Below are 26071 nucleotides of genomic sequence, written 5' to 3'. Positions count from 1 at the left end.
GCGGCATTAAATTCCTAGAGTGAGTAATTAGGGGTGATGAAGAAAAAGCAAGAGGGAAGATTTCAAAACAACAGCTCCTATCGAAACATGCTGACTCAAATAATGGGACCAAGGGGGTGGTTCTGGGATGAGGCACGGCTCAGTGGTATGCACAGTCACCGTCTACACGCCTTCCGGTGTTGCCCCTTGCACACATTCAGGTTCCCATTACTCTCCTCATCCACGACAAAAAAGCTTCAGACACAGGCTGCTACTACAGCGAGAACTAAAGCTACAAACGTTTCCTGATTTGCAAAGCACTGGCATTTCAAAACACAGACAAGGTGTGAATCACCTCTTCTTTGGAGACTTACATATTTCTTCCTAGTGGACACCATGGTTATGCATCCAGTTCCTTCTGCTGAATCGTTACAGCAGAATGAATTGGGATGTGATTTATTTGAAATCAGTTAGATTTCAATAGAGTCTACAGGTATATAAGGTTTCAGTTTTGCCCAATTTTCAGTGCTTGTTTGAAAAAAGACAGGGTACATCTCCCCTTACTCAAACTTTTGCTGTTCTCCTTTCTATTGGAAGAAATTGATCACTTCTTAAGGTAAAAATAAGGCGTGAAAGACCTACAGAGGAGCTGTGCTGTGGATTTGAAAGGCGTAAGAAATGCAGTTTTCCTGAAAGGGCTTGAAACATTTTCCTTAGCTAACAGTTTAGTGAGTAAGCTCAGAATGTAGTAAGTTATATGGAATTAAACTGCAGGCTCTGAATGGGAGGTTTACTGAGAGGATTCATAATTAGCTTGTGACTAGAAAACCAAGATTTCTTCCACTGTTGTGCTGATATATGGTCTCCTTTCTCCCTCACCTCATTCTCTTAAGTAATATGAGAAAGCTAAAGGGGAACAACTCCTTTAAGGAGCACATGGGGACACGTTAAAGGGTTCTGCCCTGCAGATGCCCCCAGACACTCATAACCACTGGTAGTCAGGAAAAAAAAGTGTCTCCCCATTAATGCATAGTCCAAGAATGAACATCCAAGTCCTACTCACAAAATAGGATTCTGATTTGCTACCACAATGTCAAACTGACCTGCTATTTCAGGTCATATTACCTATCAGCAGGGGCTTTAACGAGTGTCAGAGATGGATGGGAACAAGACTAAGGGCTCTCATATACATATAAGAATTGCACTGGTTTAACTAAAGCTGTGATTTTATACCTATCTACTCAGCTGGGTGCCACCTCCAGCAGAGATGCTTCTCTTTATAAGAATGGGTTATTGCTTTGAACTCAAACTCATTCTTTGTCAACCTAAGCTAAACCAAAATAAATTAAATTATAATTATAGTAAGAACTATGTTACTGATTTACCTAACTTAGCTTCAAAATTATACTTTTAAACTAAATGATGCAATTTGCTCATTTACAAAATGCCTAAGACTGTTCTGATGGCAGCTAGTGTTCATAAACCTATGGCCTGAAAAATTGGCAATGGACAAACTATACAAGTTAAAGCTGGGAGCTGACCTGTTGACCACACCTGCTTGAAGGGAGAGAGCTCTCTATAAAATAAGAACTTAGGAGACACAGACCTATGATGAAAAACAGCAGCTAACAAGCCCCAAGAAATAAACAGATGAAAACAGTTACCTGAAAAAATGCCCCCCTCAGCACTTTGGAGTCAGATCAGTGAACGATAAAAATCAAAGTTAAGCAAACAGAAAGTACCAATACGCATACTTTGTTTCCCAGCTGCTAGATGAAGTGACTAACAGGAACAAATAGGGAAACTTTCCTTTCCTCTCTCTGTTATTTAAGAACATAAGAAACATTAAGACAGGCAGCAAGACCTGAGCTAGCTAGCTGATGCTGGCCAGTTGTGAGCCATAATCAGAGCACACTCAGGTTTGGCTTTAGCACTATGAAATTCAGGCTTTCAGCTTTTATGGAAAAAAAAAAAAAAAGAAAAGAAAAAGAAAGAAAAAAGAAGCAATAAATGAATGAAAGGCAAGGGCTATCTTTCTGCAACCTCATGGAGAACTAGAGCTGCTTGTATTCTGTGGATCCCCTCTTCTTTGCTCAGGACACATGGAAGAGCTTTGGTTAGCTGTATCCAAAAGTCACCGTCAACAAAGTCAATGGGGAATCGGATTCTAAAGTAGAAAGGCAGTGAGAAGATGAATGCAAACATGACTGATTAATCATAGACTGGAAGAACCTAGAGAGCATGTAGTTTTTAGAGGTTTTTTTTGCTTTTGTTTTCTTTGTAAAAGGTGCACCAGAAGTTTCTATTCCGTTTTCTGTGTTTCACATTCCTATCCACTCTCATGGCTCCTTGGACTGACCGGGCTTGGCCACTGGTGTGCGGCTCCAGTGGGGCTAGTGGCCGAGGTCATGACGACTCCTCAAGTGCATTGACGACTTGCTCCAGGATGTCAGGGCAGTGATCCGCTATCTGCTGTAAGATGGCATTGGCAAACTCCTGCAGCTCTGCGCTTTCCTTCTCGCCCTTTTCTAACTCGTCACGAAGCTGCAAGAGACACACAGAGGCATGGTCATTCTCTGCTATTAAACACGTTCACAGTACAATGAGGCCTGCCCAGCAGGTTCAGCTCTAAGCTAAACCACCAGTTTTAGTGGAGGCGTAATACGCTGGGCACTTCCAGGATCAGCATCTTCCCTTGGTGACTCCCTCACCAGAACTGGATGATCTACCCCCTCTTTATTTCACTTGCTCACTCTACAGGACCAGGCTTGTGACCTTCCCAGTTAAGGCCATGGCCACATGGGAAAAGTGGCTTAACTATTCCTTAATAAATTGTTTTACAATAAATATCAGAAAAGTTTCCTATGTAGAATGTTTTTCTGAAAGCAAATGTGTTCCAGAAGCAATACAGCATTTTGCTAGTACATTATTTTAAATAGTTTGACTTTCATTCATGAACAACAGGATGTTTCATGGGACATCACTTCGAAATTAATTCCTATGTAAAACCAATAGAAATATCACATAATTATACATAATACACTCCAAATTAACAAGAATTCTAATTTTCCTGTGGAATTGATAATTTTCAGAGACTGTGTTTCCGAACTCAGTCATAAGATGATGATACACAACTGTGGTGGAGCATACACGGGTTTTGTTTACTAACTCTGCATTTCCTGTTGGATCATTCATTGTTCAGATTACTACAATTGGCTCAGAACAAGATGTGGAACTTCAAAACTTTATCTCGTTCACTCTGTCTACAGTCTAGAAGTTGTTTTTCCCACAAGTGGTATTACGAACCACGCCACACAATAGATTGGAGTATATGTGAACATAACTTTTAGCTCCGAGTCTAATGCCATTGCCAGAATCAGGGGCCCACAGAGTTTTAGTGAAGAGCAGGAAACATCTGCCTTCAGTAACCTGTTTATCTGCCCAGCAATTGATAAAGTCCATGCTAGCCTGTGAACTGTGCAGAATCCCAAGGAAGGCTGTAATTTGTGCAAGGATTTTAGGGATTACTGTACTCACAGTGGTCTAAGGATCTAACGGAAAAAGAAGTAGCATCTCGTACTAGACCAGATGAAACACATAGATAGATTGGATAAGCTTTCAAGCAGATAGCTCTTTCATATACTATATATCCAAAAAAGTCTTCTGCTTTTTCAGTGATATGATTTTCTTCTAATAAAGTATATTTCCTATGAATACAAGACAAGCAAATTTGTAGCAGGTACATACACTTAGATGGATTCTGAAGTTTATTGCAAGCTTCTGCATCCGAAGTTCTTTGCAATTTTGTGCAGCTGTAGCAACTAGCTTATCTATATTTGAACCTTCTTTTAAATTTGGTTGTGTTTTTTTTTTTTTTTCTGGTATTATCTGTCAGTCTTGTAACATTCCTTATTCCTAAGTGATTCACATTTTTATTGGAACTCTGCTGTGTTAATATATGACATGGAAAGAATGTCAAGTTGGAATTTTTCATCCCTGAAGGGATAATTGATCATCAGTATATGCATTTCTTGATCTATATTTTGTACTTCTGTAACACCGCTCATTGTAGGTTTTAAAAAGAGAGGACTGTCAGGCAGCAGGACAACAGGGATCGTTTTACCACTGTAAGAGCACAACGCAGTAGGAAAGGTTATATTAAAATTCTAATCAGATACAATAGTATGACTCTGTTTGTTAATGGTATCAAGCAAAGCACAGGAGATTGTTGCTGTAAGAAATACTGCATAAAAACAAACAGCCAAAGAATGACTATAGAATAAATAGAAATGCTTTTTAAGGAAGTTATGGTACAGACTTCTATAGACAAAAGTGAGAGAAAGGAAATTAAAAGGGCAAGCCTGCTACACTATTCCCTTTACTAGGCAGGGTAGCATATAGTAAATTATTTGGGCTTTGCATGCTGAATGTTAGTTTAATGTGTTCTTATGTGCTTTGTTCCTAGTGGCTGCTGTACTCACAGAACAGCTATACGAATCCGAGAGGGGCTCCTGCCAAGAATCACAATGCAAAAGCAACCTGATCCCGCTCTGCGGAGTGACATGAGCCGGGGAAGTGGGGAAAACGAGAGGGAGGGGAGCACTCCGGGCTCTGTAAGGGCTCTCAGGGGAGAAGGGGAGGAGGGGGGAAATTCAGCAGTAACCCATAATGGCTCAGAAATGGCACGCTGTGGATAGGCGATTAGCCTGGTTCCAACAGCCTGGCAGAGTTATTAGTCGGAAACTTGCAATGGATGGATAAGCCTAGGAGAGGTCCAGTCAGCAAGCAGGATTGAAAGAGGCAGCACAGCCAGCCAGGAGCAGTGCTGGCTATTAAAAAGCGGGAGACTGTGTTTCAGGGACTACCTCTGAGTCCCAGCTTGCCCAGCCTACTGAAACCCCAGTGATTCAGGCAGGAGGCCCCAGTTACAGCAGCCTGCAAACCTCCAAACCGCCGGTAAATTCACGGGACTGTTTTGGACGTCGAACTCCGAAGCAGGGTTTCCTTGGCATCTCAGGCCAGCACAAAGACTTGACGACGCCATTCGTCAGAAGGGTGGGAGGTTGTGGAGGTCGGGAGAGACAATAAGTAACAGGAGAAGAAGCCAAGGATGTAACTCTCCTTTTCTTTCTCCGGCTCCTGCAAGGGAGAGTGAGGCTCTCGGTCCCGCAGGAGGAGAACCAGGAGAGGGCAGTGTTAGCAGGGAAAGCAGGGGCCGGCTCCCTGCGGGTCCAGCACCGCCACCTGCCCAGCCAGCATCTCTCTGCCGGGCATCTCGGCCAAATCCTCCAGGTGAAGCTCCAGGGAAGGACAAAGCAATTAAATAATCAAATATAAATGCACTTCAAAGAGATTAACCTCCCAAATTGAAAGGAGGTCGGTGGACAAGGGAGAATCCTGCAGGATGTTGTCTGCAGTGGGGCAAGACTGCAAAGTCAGTGATGTCTCAGATTTTTGCTGTACCCATCATCATTTATATGAACGTACATGAAATACAACGATTTCTTATAAAATCAAGGTAAGCCCAACACAATAAGCCCACTTCCAAGCTAAAATATATCAAACGCAATCAAACAAAGGTAACCAACTTAACCAGCTGAAGAAAATACTTCCAAGAAATAAGTTTTTGACCATCAGGAGCCAAAAAGGAGATGGCTCTGAATGCTGAAGGCCAGCAATAACACTTTGTAAATTAGCGTAGACAGAAAGTCTACACAGCTGGCTGGCAGATGTCTGTGATGAAACCCCTTTGAAAAAAGTAGCAATGCTAGCCTGGCGTTGAGTTTGCTAGCTTCAGAACATCTAGGTTTAATAATAGGATTTCTATTTAAACAAAGACATCTTAATTGACTGTGTGGCTGGTTGCAGCATTTCTGTATCATGTATGTCATCTCTGTTAACGTCATTCCTTTCAGAAACAGCTGTGAGCAGCACACGTCACTCCTCATTCAGACAAGCTTCTTAATGGGGAACATCCAGTTCTCCATGGTACAACTTGATTCACCTAAACGTCTGGAAGACCACATTTTAGGGAAGTTTCTCTAAAAACATCACTATCAATTCTGCTCCTGGTTTCCTAGATTTTCTCCTTGTGAATGCAAATGGAAATGGTATTATCTTCCCCATGCCATTTTTCTGTGAAAATAAAGGAGTGCTAACAACAGTTCTTTTTTGTTGGCATTTTTAGCGGAGGATATGAGGACATTCATACACTTGCCTCATAGAAATGACCAAAATAGAGAAGGCAAGGCCAGATACATTTGCCTAATTGATGACACGTAAAAATAGACAGCTCAGAAAGAAAAGGATAGCAAGGACCCCAGAAGTGCTTCGTAGTATTTATCTTTGGCTAGAAGAACAGAAAGGACCTTCAGCATCTCAGGGGAATGGAAACTTGCAGATAATCTGCAATAGATTCAGACACTTTTCATCACTGCTGCCTTCCTTCCTGGGTTTAGAGCAATCCACAACAGGAATACTTTTCCATTTATAGTTAAACTCCATCAGTGAAAAAAATCCCAAACAATTCACCATGAATTTAGCTTGCATTGTGCTTCTCTGGTCCAAGATATTCCAGAACTTATTTAAAGATTAATTGACATTCAGGGGGAAGGTACCTTTATGGTTAAGAAATGGGATGCTGTGGTTTTACATGCGCACTTGGTGAATTGTGGTACTGCTCTGCAGAACCTTTGTGGCCTTTGCTGATCCCATGATGTAAACAAAGCAACATTAAGCTAAGATGCTTTAAAATTATTTACGTGGAGGAGATTTACTCCCCAAAGTGTTATTTTCCTCTCATTAATAATTGCACAACTGATGAACAAAGGCAAACAAAAATAAAGCAGTATTTCATCTCAGGCTATGGACTGTAAAACAATACAGAATATGCGATACTTGTAGAGCAGCACAGTAAGAAATTTAACAGTAGGACTTCTATAGGGCTACAATACTGGGATCTGGAACTATGTTTCTCCAAAGCTTAGGTGTTTCTGGATCAGGCAATGGTTAGTTTCAAAAATGCGTTCAAAGCTCAAAGTAACAGAAAAAAGCATCAAAAAGAAATTCAACTGATTTAATCTTAACCTTTGTTTTGTCTCAAAATAAGTTAAACTACACTGGATCTCAGGCAAATGGTCAAGAGCTTTTGTATCTTCCCAGACCAGCCAGTGTAAATATGTATGTTTGAAGTAGTGAGAGCCAATTGCATACAAACCTGTATTTCTCAGCTATAGACCTATAAAAGGGCGAAAAAAAAAGGGTTAGGAGTATGGAAATCCCAGTCTGCCAAAAAAACCCAAACCAACAACAAACCAAAACCATAAAAGGAAAAAAGAATTTTTTTATGTAGACCTTCAAATATTTTTGCTCTATCTGGAAATTTTATTTTTATGTTAGCTTTCTCAAAATATTTTAAACACATGCATTCAAAAATTACAGATTTCAAATTAAACTTTTTGTTGTGTCTTTTAAAAATAATGTAAACTTTCAAATATGTTTTAAATACATTTAAATACACTCAAATAGATTTTACAACCAATTTTGAGAAAAAAAACTGAAAAAAATTGTTGAGGGCTCTTGCAGCATATATTTGAAATAAATTTGCACGTTGGATTTATCCTGCATTCCTGAGCATCTTTAAGCTTTGCAAATAACAGAAATATTATTATTTCCTTGGTAAGGAATTAATTTCAAAATTATATAAATGGGAATGTAAGTTATATTTTGCATTTGACTGGAGAAGTTTTCCTGCAAATCCCGTGCTTGCAGGTAGTATGTCCATCCTCCAGCAACTGCAGCAATCATTTCACAGTGAGAGGACAATTTTCTGTTCATGTAAATTCTGGTGTACATTACACACTGAAAATTAATGCTGTTATAGTGTGCAGAAAGTTGTTATTCTGAACAAATAATAATTATTGTCTGTACCACAGGGCTATCTGCTCGGGCCAGGCCCCGCTGACCAAAGCATGCACAATGCAGGCAAACCCCACAGCCCTAATCCCTAACAGCTCTCAATTCTGCATGTTAAAGGGACTGTAAAGAAGAGTTGGGTGGCAAATTCTCCTAGTTTCAGTTGCAATGCATTACCTTGGGAGTCAGTTTACTCTCTTGAAGACGGACTGCTAGACCCTGCCAGAATTCCTCCCTGATGCACCCTTCATGCTGGGCTGTACCTTGCCCCTTGCTTTCTCTGCTGATGAAGGAGACCCCTGAGGCCCCACAGGGGCTCTGCACTATCAGGCAGTACCTGATAGTCATAAACATAGGGAAAATTTACCTGCCTACAAGGCAAATCTTAAACGCCTCTCTCCAATATCCTAGCTGATGAGTTTTGGAACAACTTTTTAACTGTTAGGACAGAGGGTTGGCGGGCAGTTATGGTTTTGTACCCGCACAGCGCAAACCAGAGAAGGACAAAGCGGGAAGTACTTGAATGAAATGATGAAGTTACATGCACCCAGTTATTTCAGGATCAGAGCTGGATCCCTTTCTACTCTTTCCACGTTACTTATTTCTCTTGAAGAAGTAGTTCACTTTGTTTATTACGAAGTCATGGGGAATCCTCTCAGCTGTGAAACTTCTGACGGATATTCCAAGAAAGAAATTTCCATGGAATATTTTGGTCCATACAATCCAGTGAGGATTGTCAGAGGACCCAGCTGCTCCTGCTTGTGGTTCCATTTATCCAGGAAGGATGCCCTTAGAGGACACCCCAGAGACCCCTGGCACAGCCAAGTTGGAATCCGTAGCTGTAGCTCGTACCAGGAGATGCTGCAAAAAGTTGCCCGATGGACCACCGTGTTGGAGCAAGGCACAGGGTAGCAGAGCTTGTTAACTTGTTACTAATAGCAAAACATACGGAGAGGTGAGCTGCCCTTGAAAAAATAAGGTAATAGCTCAGGTTGGTACACCATCTGCTTGTAGGAACTGCTCAAAAGGAGAGCACAATCAATTTTAGACACTCCTCCCCCGCAAAACACCTGACCGTGTCCTGAAAGCAATGTTTTTCCCTTTATATCTCTTTTTAAGTTAGGAATAATTAATGTTACTGATTGACGGTATAAATATGAATTAAAATTAGTAATTCCATGCAAAAATAAAAATTGATAATGTTATAGCATTATGGATATGGTCAACTTATGGATAATGTTTGTGACTTCAACCAGTATTTAAGAACTATGACACTGATCCCAAGTTCTCATCCTCACCCAAAACATAAATATAAAAGTTCAAAATGCTGTTAAATGTAACAATTTTAGAGAGTTCCTATATCCATTTTCTCAACTAAACTTAGGAAATACATTTACACACGAAGAAGGATATGAATTGTTGCAATTATTACTTCTAATTTCTAACAGAGACCAGAAGTGGGCTGTTTAACTTTAAAACACATTATGCATTCCCATAAGATTACAAATTAAAAATAAATGACATAAATCAGGTGAGGAAGATAACAAGCTAACGGAAGAGCAGTCAGAGAAGAAAGACAGGGTAAACTCTGGAGTAACAGAGTAATTTAGAATGACTAAACAGAAAACGTGGCAGAGTAATTTCTTTACAGAAACTAAATAAGTTGAGTAATTTCTCACAGATGATACAGAAGTAAGAATGCAAGTGGAATCTGAACAAAGTACGTGGGATGTTTATGAAATAGCTATTTGTAATTTAGAGAAAAGTTTATCCCACTTACAATATTGTTTGTATAACAAATCAAAATGCGTGTTTAATACTTCCAAAATTCAGCAAGCATATATGCAATTTTAAAATGGAATTTCAAAACTACATACATGTGGTCTGGTGTCCTTTAGTACGAAAAGCTTAACATTAACTTTGCTGAGCGTGAAACATGAATTATGTGCAACGTAAATTATACTCCTTGGAACCAAGTCATGACTATTTAGCTGATATAGCAGGTTGCGACTGATACAGTGAAGCGACATTATCACCTTTTTCCTTCCTCTGCTTCAAGCAGCTGAGCAGAAAAGACATTCCTGATTTCTTGGGAGAGGATTAGTAAGTAGGAATCTCTAGATGGTCTGTGCTTTGGCTGAAGCTGGTACACAGGGAGAGGGAAAACCTTTCTTCACTACAAAGGTGATTCTACAACCATAAAGACTTTTCAAAAGCTCCTCTCTCTGTAAGTCACAGCTGAAGCAGTCACAGGTGCAACACCGTGTTAGTAGTGGGGGGAGACAATCTCCCACAGCAGGTGTCTTCTGAGAGAACGTCTCATGGAAATACACCTCCCCAGGCCCTACAGGCTGCTGTTGATGCCCAGGTCACAACCTAAATGCTGCTGGAAACACCTCTGGGGAAAGAGGAACAGGTTGATTGCATGGGGGAAAAAATGGTGCCTGGGGGCCTGCAGAAACAGGCAGGACCCCCAGCTGCCTAGATGAAGCCAGGACATGTTGGATATGGCTGGAAAGACCCAGTGATGGCAGGGAGCGAAATGCCTCCTCCTAGGGTTAAGAAAATTATTTTAATCGGACAGGTCCTCTTCTGTTGGAAGAAGTATTTTTTCAGAATGACTGTAGGACCTATTGAAAATAAGTTCTCCATAGTATGAGGTTCCGCGCATTTTAGAGCTGGATTTGAAGTGATAAGAAACATTTATAATACTGCTCAAGCTATTAACAGTACAAACAATGGTGCCTAATACTAATATCTGGTTGCTTTCTTAGGTTGTCGCTTTTTAGTTTCTCGTGCTGCTGCCTTCCAACCACAGGGCAGCACGCCACTAGCAACATATTTAAATGATGATTTTCAGCAAGTTCCTGCTTCTATGCCATTCTTTCCGTTTGTAAAGATGAGAGAAAAACAAAAACCAAACTATAAATAAAAATGTGGACCATATCATTATGTTCTTAATGTCATTTCCTTTCATATAGGAATAAAATCCCTCACTTAAAGGCAACCATCTGAAACATGAAATGTAGCAGTAGTTCTACAAAGTTCAAGAATATTAACGTAATGATACATTTAGGACAAAGTAAAAGAAAATATTGTATTTAATAGAAATTGCTAGGATAATGTAATTATTTATAATGAATGAATGGAATTTTTCTTTCTCCGTGTTGAGACTTGGAACATTCTTCCTTCCTTGTGGTAACTTCAATTTTTTAATAAGAAAAGTTGAACAGGACATGAACAGGTCGAAGGAGGACAGTTCCAGAAACAGTGCTGGTTAACTTCTTTGGGGACGTTGGATCAGAACTGACTCAAAGGAATATTTTCTACCACACGAATAACTTAACGACATGATTCCAAGTACTGTAGATTATTGTCTACAACTTAGTCCAGTATACTAATTTAGATTAGGTTGTGAGATACCATATACTCATAAAGCACTGGCTTCAGGCCTTCGTTACAATTGGACCAAAATTTTACTATAGTAAGTCAGCTTTACAAAATGTCTTTGATAAAATGCCGACAAAGAATGATATAGCATCTTGGCCCCATATTTTGATTAAAATCAATTGAAGTCACTAAGGAATATAGCTGAACTTAATGGTAGCATAAAGAAACTTATACATGAGAGGTACCAATTATCCATCAAACTTTGAGAGTCCACAAAATTATTTATGTGGCAACAAATTCCCCTTAGGATCATGGTTTTGATGCTGCCAGACACTTTTCCGACAATGACTTGTACGTTAGTTTCTGTGGGTCACTGTGGATGTGCTGGAAGAGTGAAAAGCTTACATCTACTTCAAATACTAGTTTTACTAACAGAAGAAGCCACAGAAAACTCCTACTATTTATATCTGAGCCTCCCCAGCAGGTGAGAGAGACCTACAGGGTATATCGGCTGTGATGAAACACAGCAGCACCAACCTTCGCCAATAATAGTTGCTGCAGTGGGAAATCACAGCTCCAAAAGCAGCAGGATGAAAATGAATTTTTAACGATTTATAAAAAAACCCCAAAACAACAACAAACTAAATAATCTCATTGGTGAGAAGTGGATACATTGGCATCATTCTTAAAGACTATTGGTGTTCAGTTAAATGTATCCTCCCTAATCATGTTAGCACTTCTTAACGTTCAAGAGGATTAATTTTTTCCCACTGAGGCTTGTGAAGCATTATCTACAGAAGATCATATTAGAAGGGACAGGGGTGAATTTAATGCACTGGATTTGAAGTAATTTACAAAACTCATTAAAATTCCAAAGATGCAAAATGGGTATTCTGTGATGGGCTTCTGCGAATCTGGAGAACTGATTCCCACCCCCCATGGGAATACTTTAAACACAAAGGAAATTCTGCAGTTAGAAACAGAAAAGCTCCACGACTGAAATGAAAAATGTGCTTTGTAAATTGAAATATATCATTAGTTTCTATTTTTCAACTGAAGCTTGTTAAATACAATCTAACTGAGTATGGGAAAGCAGAAGAGTGCTATATTTTATTTTAGCAGATGTTAGTTGCTCTTGGGAATCAGAAATAGAGTAGTAACTTCAAACAACTGTGGTCTGTGGCAACGCAGAATTAAGACAATAATGGGAGAGAATAGAAAAATACATTTTTTTCTCTTCTCCAGGACAAGTAGATAATTCTTTTTCTCACAATTTATACTTAAGTGCTTTCTTTACTGTGTCACACATAAATGTTGCTAATGGACTAGCAAAGTTTGAATGTGAAATATTACCTTTTATTAGACCAGTACACAGAACCGGAAAAAGCAGATGCTGTTTCAGGCTGCCTGTCTATTCAGAAGAACTTGCCAAAGAAAGCTTCTTCTGTTTGCTTTACCTACATTCTCTTGATCAAATAGAAGATATCACCTACCGCCACAGAGCCTGATTATATTCAAAGACCATCACAGCTATAACAGACTAGTCAATTTATTTCAGGGATATCCAAACTTTGCCCACATCCAGCCTTTACTTTTATTTTCAGAGATGCCTCCCACACGCACTACAGGTTCTATCATCCAATGCTTCACCCCAATCTGAGAGACAAGGTGGTTCAAAATGGTATGCCTTGTGTTTTGATCGATAACGTAGGCGCCGTACCTCTGTAATATAAGAAGATGGCATGCATTGTACTGAAAAACTTTTCATCCTGTATCAGCGACTACAGAACCCAAGAGGTAAATAAAATGCTGACTCTGGGTGCGTAGGGGCTAGCAGGCTCTGCAGGGAAAAGGAATGTGTCAGGCCTGTAGAGCCAAATGTAGGCCTCGAGGGAGGCCCACAGCACACGCTGAATCAAACAAATGTATGAAGACAGGTACAAAGACAGAGATCAACTGCCCTGTACCATCTAGGCCCTGTCACGGGCATATTTATCTCCAGAGGTCTGCTCTTTCTGAATTGTTAGAAGTGCTTCTGTCGGCTTCCTGCAATTTGGCTGCTGAGCTGCTCTCTCCAATTTTTGGATCAAAATTCAGCCTTGAGTTGAAATTGCAGGGAAATGAGCTTAGACATCACAAAAGAAGAAAACCAGAGCTGAAGTGTTCAGGGTAGGCTCAACATAGTGTTCACTGACCCACAAAACCACTTTTAACTATATAGACCTTACGCTAGTTTGTGCGCATACTGGATAGAGTTTGGTATAGACATATGAAAGGGAATAATTTAGTGAAAGAATTCACCTTATAATCCAAAGCCAGGGTCAAAAAGACAAAATTAGTCACATTTATTTCTGGTAAAAGTTCCTTACATTCGTTTAACTGAAAAAAAGGCACTGTGTAATATAGGAGTAAAATTAAAAAGTTGAAAAGAGAAATAGGAAGGAATAAGAAAAAAAGAGTTGTGGGAAATGATGAACTATTGTATGAAAACAAGACATAAAAACTGCCAGTGAAGGGATTAAGGAAGGCAAGACATCACCAGAGCTGGGAGAAAGGAAGATTATGTCAGTAGCTGAATTGTAGCTGGATTGACAGTCTCTGCAGAGACTTCATCAGACAAACTGTTATTAAACCCTTTCATTTCTGTATTCCAAAACTCCTGGAAACATACTGTTGGACTTCTGAAATCACTGTGTTTGTGTGTGCATAAGCACAGGTGTACTGCATCTGGCACACTGGGTCCAAATCTTGATTTAGATATTCAGTTAAGGTGGTATGCAGAAAAAATTGCTGGCAGAACATACTGTAACAGAAGGTAAGGACATTGTATTCATTTAGGTAAAATGACTCATAAAAGTGTGCCAATTAAAATATAAATGGTTAATGTCATTAAAACAGGATTTAAGATCCCTATGACTACATTAAGTTACAAAGAGCAACTAAAATTTGTTAACAGGTAAAACATGGCAAAAGTGGTATCTTGCAGTTTGATTTCCCATGAGTGTGTAGATGAATGGCCTCAAGTACAGATAAAGGAACACATGAAATGCCATAATAAATATTAGATGGCAATGATTCAAAAAATTATTGAGTCCTTCTGTCAGCTGAAGAGTGGATCTTTGCTACCTGTTTTCACCACTTACAGAATGGTTTCCCAACATTTTGGTGTGGCACATCAGTAAGACCTACATCAACAGTTCAGGCCCTTATTCAGAGCTCCAGACCACAAACTCACCTGCTCTTGAGTCATCTTCTGCAGCTCTTTCTCCCAAGCTGCCCGGTCATCATCCAGGTGGTAGGAAGCAGGTGGGGTGAGTCCACGCAGAATCAGGGGGTCACGGTCATGGCAGAGGGCTGTCAGATGTCCAATGTACAACTTCAACTTGCTGCGATTCTGATCAAGTTCTAAGAGGGGCTGAATTATCTGAAATAAGAAAACAGAGACAGTGAGGAACAGCCCGAGACCCAAGCAGTGGTGAAGGCAAAGATCAACCTCTAAGTTACAATCTTGTTCAGCTTCATAGTGGAAGAAACCTGAACTCCCTCCCTCCTCCCCTGTAGTACTCCTGTCCCATAATCCAGCAACCCCCCAGCTGAAGCAGAAAGAAACCAAGTCCACTAGGGAAAGGGGATGTGGTGATGATAGCTGTCTGATTAATACAGGAAATAATGATGATATGGGTGAAAAATTAAACAGTATTAAATTGAATACATTAACTCTACTGATTACCCAGCAGTGCTTCAGTCAACTATCTCAAATCCCTGATTTAAAAGGTGTCTGTCCACAACTAAGGCGATGGCAATGCAGATTTGAACTCATTTTGCCAACAAACATTTTGTTGTAATTAAAGTATGCAATAAACATGTTCTAAAGAGAATAGTTTCAAATGATGCCAAGATGTTTGCTTCTAAGATCAATGTATCTCTACTGTAGAAACTGGATAGAGACATATCTTAACCAGAAAGTTAAGATATAATTTTCTATAATCTTTTGTATAGTTAAGATATAGTCTTCTATAGTTTTGAAAAGACAACGACTTTCATTTATTATGCAAGCCAGACTATATAATAGACTGAAAAACTAAAATCAAAGGACTTTAACAAGTACTATTTTATTTCATTATACTTTACCCAAGCTGAATCTAATCTTTCTTCCTCAATGCAATCTAAACTGGAGTCATCCAGTTCCCATAAGAAGTATCTGAAGAGCCATTTTTCATTTGTTTTACAAAAATATAGAGCTCAAGTGCGTAAATACGTATTGGGAATCCCTCACTATGCCCTCCCACAATAATACTGCTTCATAGCGTTCTAGATGTTTGTGGGCATATATTCAAAACTGCGGTAATACAAAACTCGCAGCTGAGGAAAAACCAAGAAAGAATTGGGCTTAGTGCCTCCAGTCTGTCAAATGAGGTGCTGAAGCCACAGGCCCCGATGTGCAGCAGCTAGGAGAGCTGGGAAGCCTTGCCACGACACCGGCAACTTGTCTTCGTGTTCCCAGGCGGGGGCTGCACCTGCTGTTTGTTAGCGAGCCGGGGATATCTTTTCAATAGAACACCTCTGACCCTGCTAATGAATAAGGAGTGAGATAATCTCCGAGTCAACAGGAACAGGGTGCTGGCACTACTTTCAACAAAGACGCTGGCTTCGACCCCTTTCAATAAGGCTGTCAGGGCTCACTTCTTTTGCTTCTAACGCTGTTCTACATGGATTAATTTCTGTAGAGTGAGAGGATCTGAGAGCCATGGCTAAGCAGCTAACTAATGTCAGGGTCCTTGTCCTGCCGGGCGCAGCTGCGCTCAGCAGCCTACACCACAACATCAGGGTGGCCGCAGCTATGAAAAGCCACGGTGACACGGCAGCCATGGTAGAGGAGACAGACAAGAAACCTGCAGAGAGAGTGAGCTCACGTGCTTTATTAAAAACCCTACCGCTATGTGCAGCCTTGGGACAACATCTCTTTGCAGATATAAACACACATATGAAAATAATGGTTTGACGTATCAAGACTGCAAACTGTAGCAGGGCAGAAAACTCTGCTCTCCTGTACACAGGGCAATAGGAAAAGATATTTTAGTAGGATCAACACAGTTACATTTCACTTCCATCACCAAGCACAACTGTTCCAAGCCAGCTATATCCATCAGCTTTTGTTGTTTGCTGAGTTTCCACTATTTACCCTGATTTCTTATAATTTGGGTTACCTAGATTATGATCTGAAAGTGCATTTGCCTGTGCAGGTGAAAAAAAGTGATGCTTCTAATTCAACTGATGTCTTTCCTATCTTCCTTACTATTTGGTTTGCCCACAGAAGGTAGAGTGACGGAATATGACATCTTTAAAAAATACTGGTTTATAAAAATGTGAAAATTATGTAGTCAATGTCTAATAACTAGCGGTCCAGTCAATGTAGTAGCTGCCTTGTATTCTTTTCAGGTACCAGTCTATTGAATATCCACCAGACACGCAGATTTCAGTCTGAAAAGAATCTGACTTGCCAACCTTCCCGGCTGTTCTTTGTGAACAGAAACCCTCCCCGATGAAGAGAAAGCAGAGCTATCTAGCAAGTAAAGAGGGAAGATTTTCATACAACAGTTGAATTTGATTGCCTGGGGACAAGTCCCCTTTCGAAGCACATTCCTCCTGTACCCTTCCCCCTTACCTCAAGCTGGAAACGGGCCAAATGAGGCGTGTGAAAGTTCTTAACTAGCAGCCCTCCCAAAGCTGTTCGCAGAGCAATCATTCCTCTCACTTGGGATCCATTAAACCCTGCCAGTCAAGTAGGAAATGCCCTTATATCTGCGTTCCTGCCATATCTAATTTGAACTAGCCACTTAGCGAGAGGCACTGTGCTTCCCACACAGCAGAGCTGCCACTGCCTTATCTCAAGAGGGTGTAAGAGCATTTGCTAAGTGGAAAGGCAGGGCAGTGCTGGATTCATAAACCGCATCGCGTTCTCATGATCGGCTCAGAGCTGTAGAGCTTTCTAGGAAAACAATGGGTAAACAGACCAAATGCAGGAATACCTTCTAAAGCAGCCCTGATTCATTAATTGCTCTCATAGGTTTAGGCCATCCTCATCAATGCATGGAATGAAGTCTGCTTAATGTACCATCAGGTTCAGAATATTGTTAATGGCCAGCTAAGTTTGACAACGTATTTCACTAAAAAAGGCAATCACTCTGAAGCAGAAACATGAAATGCCTGACAAATCTCTGCTAAAAACCCAAACCACCTCTACCAACTGATAGAGACATTTCGGAACATATTCTAAAACAAATTCAACTCGGAAACATGTTTGTTTTTTCGAGATTTCACAGATATTTTTTTTTTGTTAGTCTTTGATCATGACAAATGTGAATCTAATTGTAGTTTTGCAAGTCACTGGCACAAAAAAAATGCCTTAGAATGAAATTAATACTGCTTCTTCAGTGGTAGTCCTGCTGTTGCTGTACAATGGTCAGCTGAAATACGAGTGACTGTATTTGAAAGTCTTTTATGATAATAGACTGTATTTAAATATGTATATATATGCTGCATAGATGAGAAAAGGTACTTGTAACTGAATGTGGTTGGACAGACCTATCTAAATGTTTGGTCGCTTTTACTGTGAAAGATGAAAACACTTCCCATACAGAGACTGTGGTGTCTAAAAGTTTGTCTCAGCAGTGCCTAACGTAAATACGCAAAAACACATAGGTGGTTATATGAAAAAGAAAACCAGTGAATGGACGGTACAAGTGCAGCAGTGTCGATCTGAGACAAATGCGATATTGACTATCCATAGACGTCTGTGGAATAAAGTATGGTTTTAATCAATGTGTAACAGGACTCATTCACCACAACCACCAGCTTTAAATTATGGGTCCCTCCAGGCAGAAGGGCTAATGACCTGGTCACCTTTCTCCCTGCTAACATTCCTTTCTTCTCTGAAGGAAGCAGCCACTTTTCTTTTGCAGAACCAAGTAATTTACTTAGCTAATTTCAGAGAATACCTTCTAAATTTCTACTTAGCGATAAATCTGCAGCTCCCATTTTGAAGAGAGTTTTATACTCACCCCTAAAAACTTGTCTGTTTTTCCAGCTAGATCAGTTGATCTTCTAAGAGTTATCTCCCTACACAACTTGCCTTACTTATCAGAATCATGAATCGACATGCATGTTGATCGTGGATCAACAGGAGTAATGGTTTTCTTACAGACACAAGCCTATGATTTCTCTGAGCAAGCAAAAAAAAAGGAGAAAATAGCATCTTCTTGACACAGCAATGCCAATAAAAAGCACGATATGTACACTTGGCACTGTCATGACTCCTTTCATACTCCCCTATTAGCTTGACGACTGCTTGTACGTATGCTGCATGGATATATTCACTACAGAACGCTAAAAGGTAGCGTAATGCAGATAAGTGGTCTTCATTTTGCAATCAAATAATTCAGTACATTTTTCTCAACTTACCCATAATTCTTTAAATATTTGAGAAAAATCCCTGGAAGAACAGCTATATCAAGAAGAAAATAAAACAGAAATGACAAGTAATCCTGGGATCAAAGTAAACAACATGAGGTCAAAATTTCACTGTTTTTGTATTGAAAATGTTACAAAGAAGTGTAGATGGAATGAACCTGGAAGTTTCAAAGGAATTAACTAATTTCAGAAATGGTCTAGCTTGCTAGCCTGGTCTATGGACCTTGAGTGTTCTTTGTAGATCATGCAAAGGCATAAAGAAATAAGGAATTCTGAAAAAGAACTAACCAAAACCACAACACACCACCCCTCAAAACTTCAGACTGGACATAACAAATATGCTTGGAAAAGAAGTTAAATGGAGGTAGTGCTTTATCTCCTGTCAATCACATTTTCCATGTAAGCACAGGAAATTATTTTCAAACTTTGTTACATACAGATGCAACTATGATACCACAGGAATAGTGTGGTGAGCAGGACTAGGGAAATGATCACCCCCCTGTACACGGCACTGGTGAGACCCCACCTCGAATACTCTGTTCAGTTTTGGGCCCCTCACTAGAAGAAGGATGTTGAGGTGCTGGAGCGTGTCCAGAAAAGGGCAACAAAGCTGGTGAGGGATCTGGAGAACAAGTCTTATGAGGAACGACTGAGGGAACTGGGGTTGTTTAGCCTGGAGAAGAGGAGGCTGGGGGGAGACCTTATCACTCTCTACAACTACCTGAAAGGATGTTGTAGAGAGGTGGGGGCTGACTTCTCCCTGGTGACAGGTGATAGGATGAGAGGAAATGGCCTCAAGTTATGCCAGGCAAGGTTTAGATTGGATATTAGGAATTTTTTTTTCACTGAAAGGGTTATCAAACATGGGAATAGGCTGCCCAGGGAGGTGGTAGATTTGCCATCCTGGAAGTGTTTAAAAAAAGCGTAGACATGGTACCTGGGGACATGGTTTAGAGGTGGTTTTGTTAGGTTAGGTTAATGGTTGGACGTGATGATCTTAAAGGTCCCTTTCAACCTCAACAATTCTATGATTCTATACCCAACAAAATTTACTTCTCAAACTACCATTACACAGGAGAAGAAGGGTTCAAAGTCTGGGTAAATACATAAGTTTGTTAAAAAGAAATTATTCCAAGAAGGATCTGACAAATCTAACAAAAGATGGAGTGGATCACAATGGGTCCTCTGATGCCTCTCTGTATCTGGGTTTTATTATAGATATTACCAGACAAGACAATTTTGCCTATACAGCAAAACATCTTATATTGGGAGATATGGAAGTAAACTAAGATACCGAATGATACAGACTGGAAGTATTTGCATGGCAAATTGAATTATGCCTTCTTGCTCAGACCATTTGTGTTTGTTTGGCAACAAACGCAAGGGTTCAACTACAATCATCTTGTAAGCATTGAATGCAATGGAGCTTTATGAGGCATGAATTTGGCTCAGAAAGTGCAAAGCTTTCCCAAATTCAGAACAATTTATCACTGATGTCTTCCCTTCATTATCTTAAATGGAAACAGAAGAAAGTTCTCAAAGAGACACAGCCTGACCTCAGTTCAGTTCAGCTCAGTTCACTGCTACACAGAGATACTTGGTTTCTTCGGAAGACCACAAGACAAAAGCTCAGGGACAGGCTCAGTTTTCTTTAGATTTGTTTTAAAGACAAAAATGGATTTAAATCTAACCTTCATCATTTTTTCTTCATAAAACAAAACAAAACAACATGCGTGAGGAGCTGAAAGAGATTCTGGCTATTTTGACAGAGCTGTCTTACTCAGTTCATTTCTGACAGAATCAATTAGAAAATCATTTTTACATAGCAAATTTTTTTTGAAATTTTTATACACCATGAACAAATCCCATGGATTAATGGTTTCCAGAGTTCACCCTCTTCACCTTGGGAAAAATCCAGACCAGAAGAAAAGAACAGAGAAAACACAAAACAGGGAAAGTAGTTTTGTCATTAGATCCCTCTGTTTAAACAAAATCTCATCCCCATAATGTAGGTGAAGCAAAGAATTGCAGTGGGTTACCAGGATTCCTAAAGCACTGAAAATGAGTGAGTAGTTAAACAATATTTTTATACATAACAAATCCAGAAGTGCTTTTTCATGACACTGGCAACTTTTGCTTACATGGGCTGCGGAGCAAAAGCGTGGGGAGAATCATGTGCAGAGTAACAGGGACTACTGTAGATCAGAACTAAAATACACTGGCGGGACTGTGAGAAGCTTGTAACCATAGGGGAATACGATTCAGGAATGAGGTACCTCGGCACAGCTGAAGGGGGTGTCTACATACGGCTTGAATTTTACCTGTTTTGTCAATCCCTTGCTTTCAAAAGCAAAAGCATTCGCCCAAACCCTCACCCCTAAATATAACTAATTGCACTGCGCACACATTGCATCTCTTTCTTCTGTAACAGCCCACATGCCTCTTTCCTAGCCGAGACAGAGGACAGAAATCTGTGGCTTAACTGCAAGATGAGATCAGAACATACAAATTGGAATGCTGTGTTATTTGTCCAAGGTTTCTTATGTCTTTGAGATTTCTTGGCAATCCAGAGACCCAGCAGCTTGGTTCTGGAGCAAAACAGGATGGGTAAAGTAGGGTAAGATCTACAGAGAACCTAAAATCTTTCACTTCAATATATTAAAATCTCCTTCATTTGAGAATTTTGTTCCTGTACGTTGTGTTAGTTAGCAGGTTAAAATTTTGAATAATAAATCAAATTATAGAAAGCTGTGAAACTGGGTAGCCAGACTTAGGATACTGACAATTAGAATATCATCAAGGAAAACAAAAAGTATCCCCACAGCAAGTGAAAATAGTTTAGCCACTGTTTGCAGCTTGTACATGACACTATGGATTTAAATAGCATCCTCCTGATCAAACTTCTGTAGGTGTAATTGGGCAAGTTTTGATTTCACAGAGTCCATTAGATTTTATGCTGATTCCTTCTCCACAAGAACATAGCAGCTTGAGAATAAGTAAGAACAACCTGCTTATATTTTTAATCCAGTCAGGCTTTCTAGCACTTGTTACCTATATAACAGCAAACAAGAAAGCACACACATTCCTTGCTGTACTGTATTTTGTCTACTGCTTCTTACTATTACAAGGGATAAAAGGAAACAGTGGCTAATAAGCTTTTGTTTGAAAGCAGAACACTGCAGCACATACACTGGGAGAGTGTGTCCATGGGAATGCTTATGTATCAGTGACTGCATTCTTCTGTCTCCCTGCTGTCTGTTCCATTGCTAATGGAAAACAGAAGGTACTTCTTAAGTAGTCTACCAGAGAACACAATCAGTGCTTTTCCTGTTCAGATGAACTGTAACCTCCCTGTCCACAGGTGCCAGGAATCTTTGTCTCGTCCTTCTCTAACACGGGGTCTTCATTCTGCTGTTCCAGCTCTCTACCTGCTACATGACACTTTCAAAGCAAAGCCACATGAAGCCACCAAATGCCTGCTCTATCCGTCTATAGGAGTTCTTTTTAGAGTTGTTTGCTCTACGTTCAAATGCAAAATCCCATTAACAGATACACCTATTTATACAGATATATATATATAGTCATTCTTATCGGTCTTTAGCAATAAACAATTAGATGTAGTTGGACTGCCTGTGGTGAGCCTACTATGAGTTGGAACTGTAAATCCTGACATCTCCATCAGTAATTATGAATTTTACCAGCCAGGAAAATATAGCGTCTAGATTGGCTATATGCCCTTATCAGTTTTTATTTCAGTCATATTTCTCTTGAGCTTATTTCCATAGTTAATACGTTGGAAAGCAGGTTTGGGCTTGATTCTTTCTCTACTCTAATATTGTTGATCTCCCTGCTCCCTCAGTTTCTTTCCTCCTAACTGGCAACTAAAGGCACTGGCAGCGACACCCTCAGCCTGGCTGCAGCTATTCCCCTTCTCTCTCTATCCTGTCTACGAGTGCCAGGGCTCAGCTCCCTTCTCCTTTATGTCACCAACAGCGTATTCATAGTTTGCAGAAGCTTCTGGCCTTGCATGATTGCGTTCTGGGGTGTGGACAAGTGCTATAAGAAATCTAAATGGCAGAGTAATTGGGAGATAGTACAGACTATCACACAAGCTGTAAGGAAGAACTGTCCTGGAAGTGGCCAGAAATAAAAATGTTTGAGTACCGAATTCCTACTCGCTACAACAACCAAGCCACTAGTAGAAGATCGTATTCAGCTGCAAATCAAAAAAGAAAATAAGACACAGACCTGGAATAATCTCATTTGGTAGAAATGAATGATGGCCTTTTTGTAATTGTTTTGCTGAAAAGCACAAATCTCTACAAAAAGGAACCAGCCATCTGTTTTGAATGTTTTAGAATATAAGTATCTACTTGTGTTCTTCTTTGATCTGTAAGAATAATAGGAAGACAGTGATACAATCCAGTTACACCTCTGTTGTGAGTGCTTAATTCATCCCAGAGCTGCAGATTACAAAATTCCATCTGGAAATCTTAGTCTTATCGTTCTGGGATCAGAAAGAAGACGAACAGTGTATGAAGATCAGTTCTTTTGTGCTTGTAGATATAACATTCTTGCACAAAGAATATATTCTTCAAACATAAAATAGTTATTAAGAGAGCAAAATAATAGTTTAAAAAAACCAACAAGAAATAAGCTAGCAAAAGAAGTGTTCCCAGAAACAGGGAAAGGACCAGGAACAGAAGTTGACATCATTTTAAGGACAGCATTCTCCTCTAGGCTGTCCCATCCCAGTCTAACAGTACTTACTGGGTAAAAGATTACGTACCAGTATGGGTATAGAATAAGAGAGACAGTGGAAAGCCGCAGTTTCATAATTGGAATGGTAGAAGATTAATCATTAATGAAAATATTAAGCATTACTCAAGTTGTTCACTCCACCATAGCAGGACTGTTACTTAGACTAAAGCGAGAAGGTCACTACAAAAGGCTCTCCGTTATTCAGAATTACAGCCAAGGGAGAAAAGGTTATTCTCTGAAAAAAGGCAAAGCTTGAAAAGAATAGATAATTGTATGATAGCTAAACCAGGATTTTGAATTGTACTTCCTCAGAGCAATAATTGTCAGTCCATGAACTCGTTATGTCTCCTAGCCTGAACCCGATGGCACAGCCGTCTTTCAGTTTCATAATTAATGCCACCGCCCACATAAGCAGGGCTGCAGAAAAGCAGGGACGGAAAGCAGGTCCTATGATTAACTGGGACACTGTATTCAAAGTGCTGCCCTCGTAACGATTAATTAGTTACATCACTTTATTTGAGTGCCTCACATTAGGGTTCTTACTAAAAGGTTGCCCATCTGGAAAGTGGGAGTGAGGAGCCCTGGCTGTCACCGGTATGACAAAACAAATCTGGCATCTTATCTCTCAGTCAGGCCAAGTGGTAATGTTTAAGTAAAGTAAGATTATTTCATGTAGCAGCCTTCGAATTTTGCACAGGATATGTCTCTAAGGCAAACATAAGACATTCTTTCACAGTGTTTTTACTTATATGAATGAAGAACCATAACAGACATAAGTTTATTATACAATACACAATTAGTTTGTAGATTTTAGGGAGGGGAAGAAATCACCCTTCAGAGGACAAAAGATGACAATGAAGAAGAGGCAGTGGTCTAAAGAACTTTGCTCAGCATGCTGGAATGGCAGCTCCTTGAAATGTTGAACATAGGGGTTGTTTTCGCCTTTTTTGGGAAGGAATAGGATCTTGGAAGGAAAAATAATAAGTATTAATAAATCAAGTAAAATACAAATCTAACATAATTTTGGGAACGAATTCAAAATGAGGTATTAGAATCACCATCATATCGCTGTAACAACGCTATTTTAGAATATTGTGTAATAATATCACCCAGCACTTATATAGCACTTTTCCCAAGCAGAACTTCCACTTTACAAAAACTTCAGCTCATTTTACAATTAGAGAATTTGAGACGGGGAGAAAGAGAACAAGTGAGTGATTGGAGACGATGCCAGGAAAGAATTTATCTTCTGAATCGTGGTCTAGTACTGTGTCCAGTAAATTACATTGTAATACGAGTCAGGCACGAAAGCCTGGTCTTTTTGACCATTCTGCATGATCTAACAGTTAAAAAGACCATATTGAAAATAAATTTATTTAAAACGTTTATGAGGTCACAGTGTAATAAGTGACAATACTGAGAACCTAAAAGAAATGTGACAGTAGGATGAGCAGCTCTCTACACTCTGCAACCATAAAACGTGTCTCATGGAGAGAAAGATTACATTTATGCAGTGAATGAATGCCTGGGTAATCAATTTGCAAATGGAACTCACCATGAATAAGATTTACTTTGCTAAAAGAAATCAGTATATTAATCCAAGCATAAAGTAATGTAAGAAAAAAAAACAATAGTCTTCTCAAACTTCCTAAAGTATAGACACTTCTAGTTCTGTAGTGAAGACCTCATGGGGTTTGACAGCTGTGGCAAAGGTTAAATTAAGTCCTGAGATGTCCTGCCCTCAATGTCATTATTCCTATCCCTCTTTCCCTACCACCACAGCAATCACAGTTCTTCAGACTGTTGCCTGTCACCTACTTCTGCCACTTTCCTCTATATCTGTCTGAATAGCTGTGTATGCTGGCTGACTAGGTGTCCACTTGTTGTGCATTTCCTTTTAGCTGTAAAGTGGAATAATAAATACCCCCTCCACGACAAAAAGGAAATTGTGAATGCTCATCCTAGATGAGACAAAATTGCTCTGCAGATACAAGTTAGAAACACATGGCTTACAAACTTGAGCATTTAGTTGATTTTTGCATACGTCTACTGGTTTCTGCTCCTCTGTGAGATTTAACTGTTTCTATCATTCTTACTGTAATGCTTTTTTAATGCCTTTCTCTTAATAAAAGCAATACAGAAATGTCATTCAAGCTCCATTACCTTTAATAATCACAAATGGCTATTTAGACCGAGACTGTTTTTGGAAACATATTAATTAAAGCTATCCTTTAGAATATTGTAAGCTCTTGATTAAAAACTATAGTTAAAAAAAAAAATCAAACTGAATTCATTAAACATTCTTCACATTGATGACTTTCCCTCTGTTTCAGTTCTTAAGTATAGATGACTCGTCTACAGAAAAACTTCTGGCAAAGTCGAATTCCAACATTAAAATGTAGCCTTTGGTACACAATGCATACTTGTAATCTGGTGATGTTGCAAATTATAATTTATACTGGTTTTGACATGAAGTCTATGAATTTTACTGGAGTTGACTGTTTTTCAGTTCTTAAAAATGATTCAAATATTTCCTTTTATAACTTACCCCCTCTTT

The 26071-nt window shown here is 39.6% G+C and overlaps 1 protein-coding gene across 1 annotated transcript in view; it reads right to left on the bottom strand.

Annotated features, from left to right (window-relative positions):
* Positions 1 to 2385: 2385 nt before the first annotated feature.
* The window catches only part of ERC1 (ELKS/RAB6-interacting/CAST family member 1), a 303616-nt gene continuing 279930 nt past the window's right edge, over positions 2386 to 26071 (bottom strand). The window contains exons 18-19 of the mRNA XM_009879628.1: positions 14519 to 14707; positions 2386 to 2523 (exon numbers count right to left, since the gene is read on the bottom strand). Of these exons, the coding sequence (XP_009877930.1) occupies positions 2386 to 2523; positions 14519 to 14707 (327 nt within the window). The remainder of the gene's footprint in view (positions 2524 to 14518; positions 14708 to 26071) is intronic.

Source organism: Charadrius vociferus, unplaced genomic scaffold, assembly GCF_000708025.1.
Source record: "Charadrius vociferus isolate BGI_N301 unplaced genomic scaffold, ASM70802v2 scaffold90, whole genome shotgun sequence".
NCBI lineage: Eukaryota > Metazoa > Chordata > Aves > Charadriiformes > Charadriidae > Charadrius > Charadrius vociferus.
Note: the sequence above shows the minus strand (reverse complement) of the source record. Positions and strands in the feature narration are given on the sequence as shown.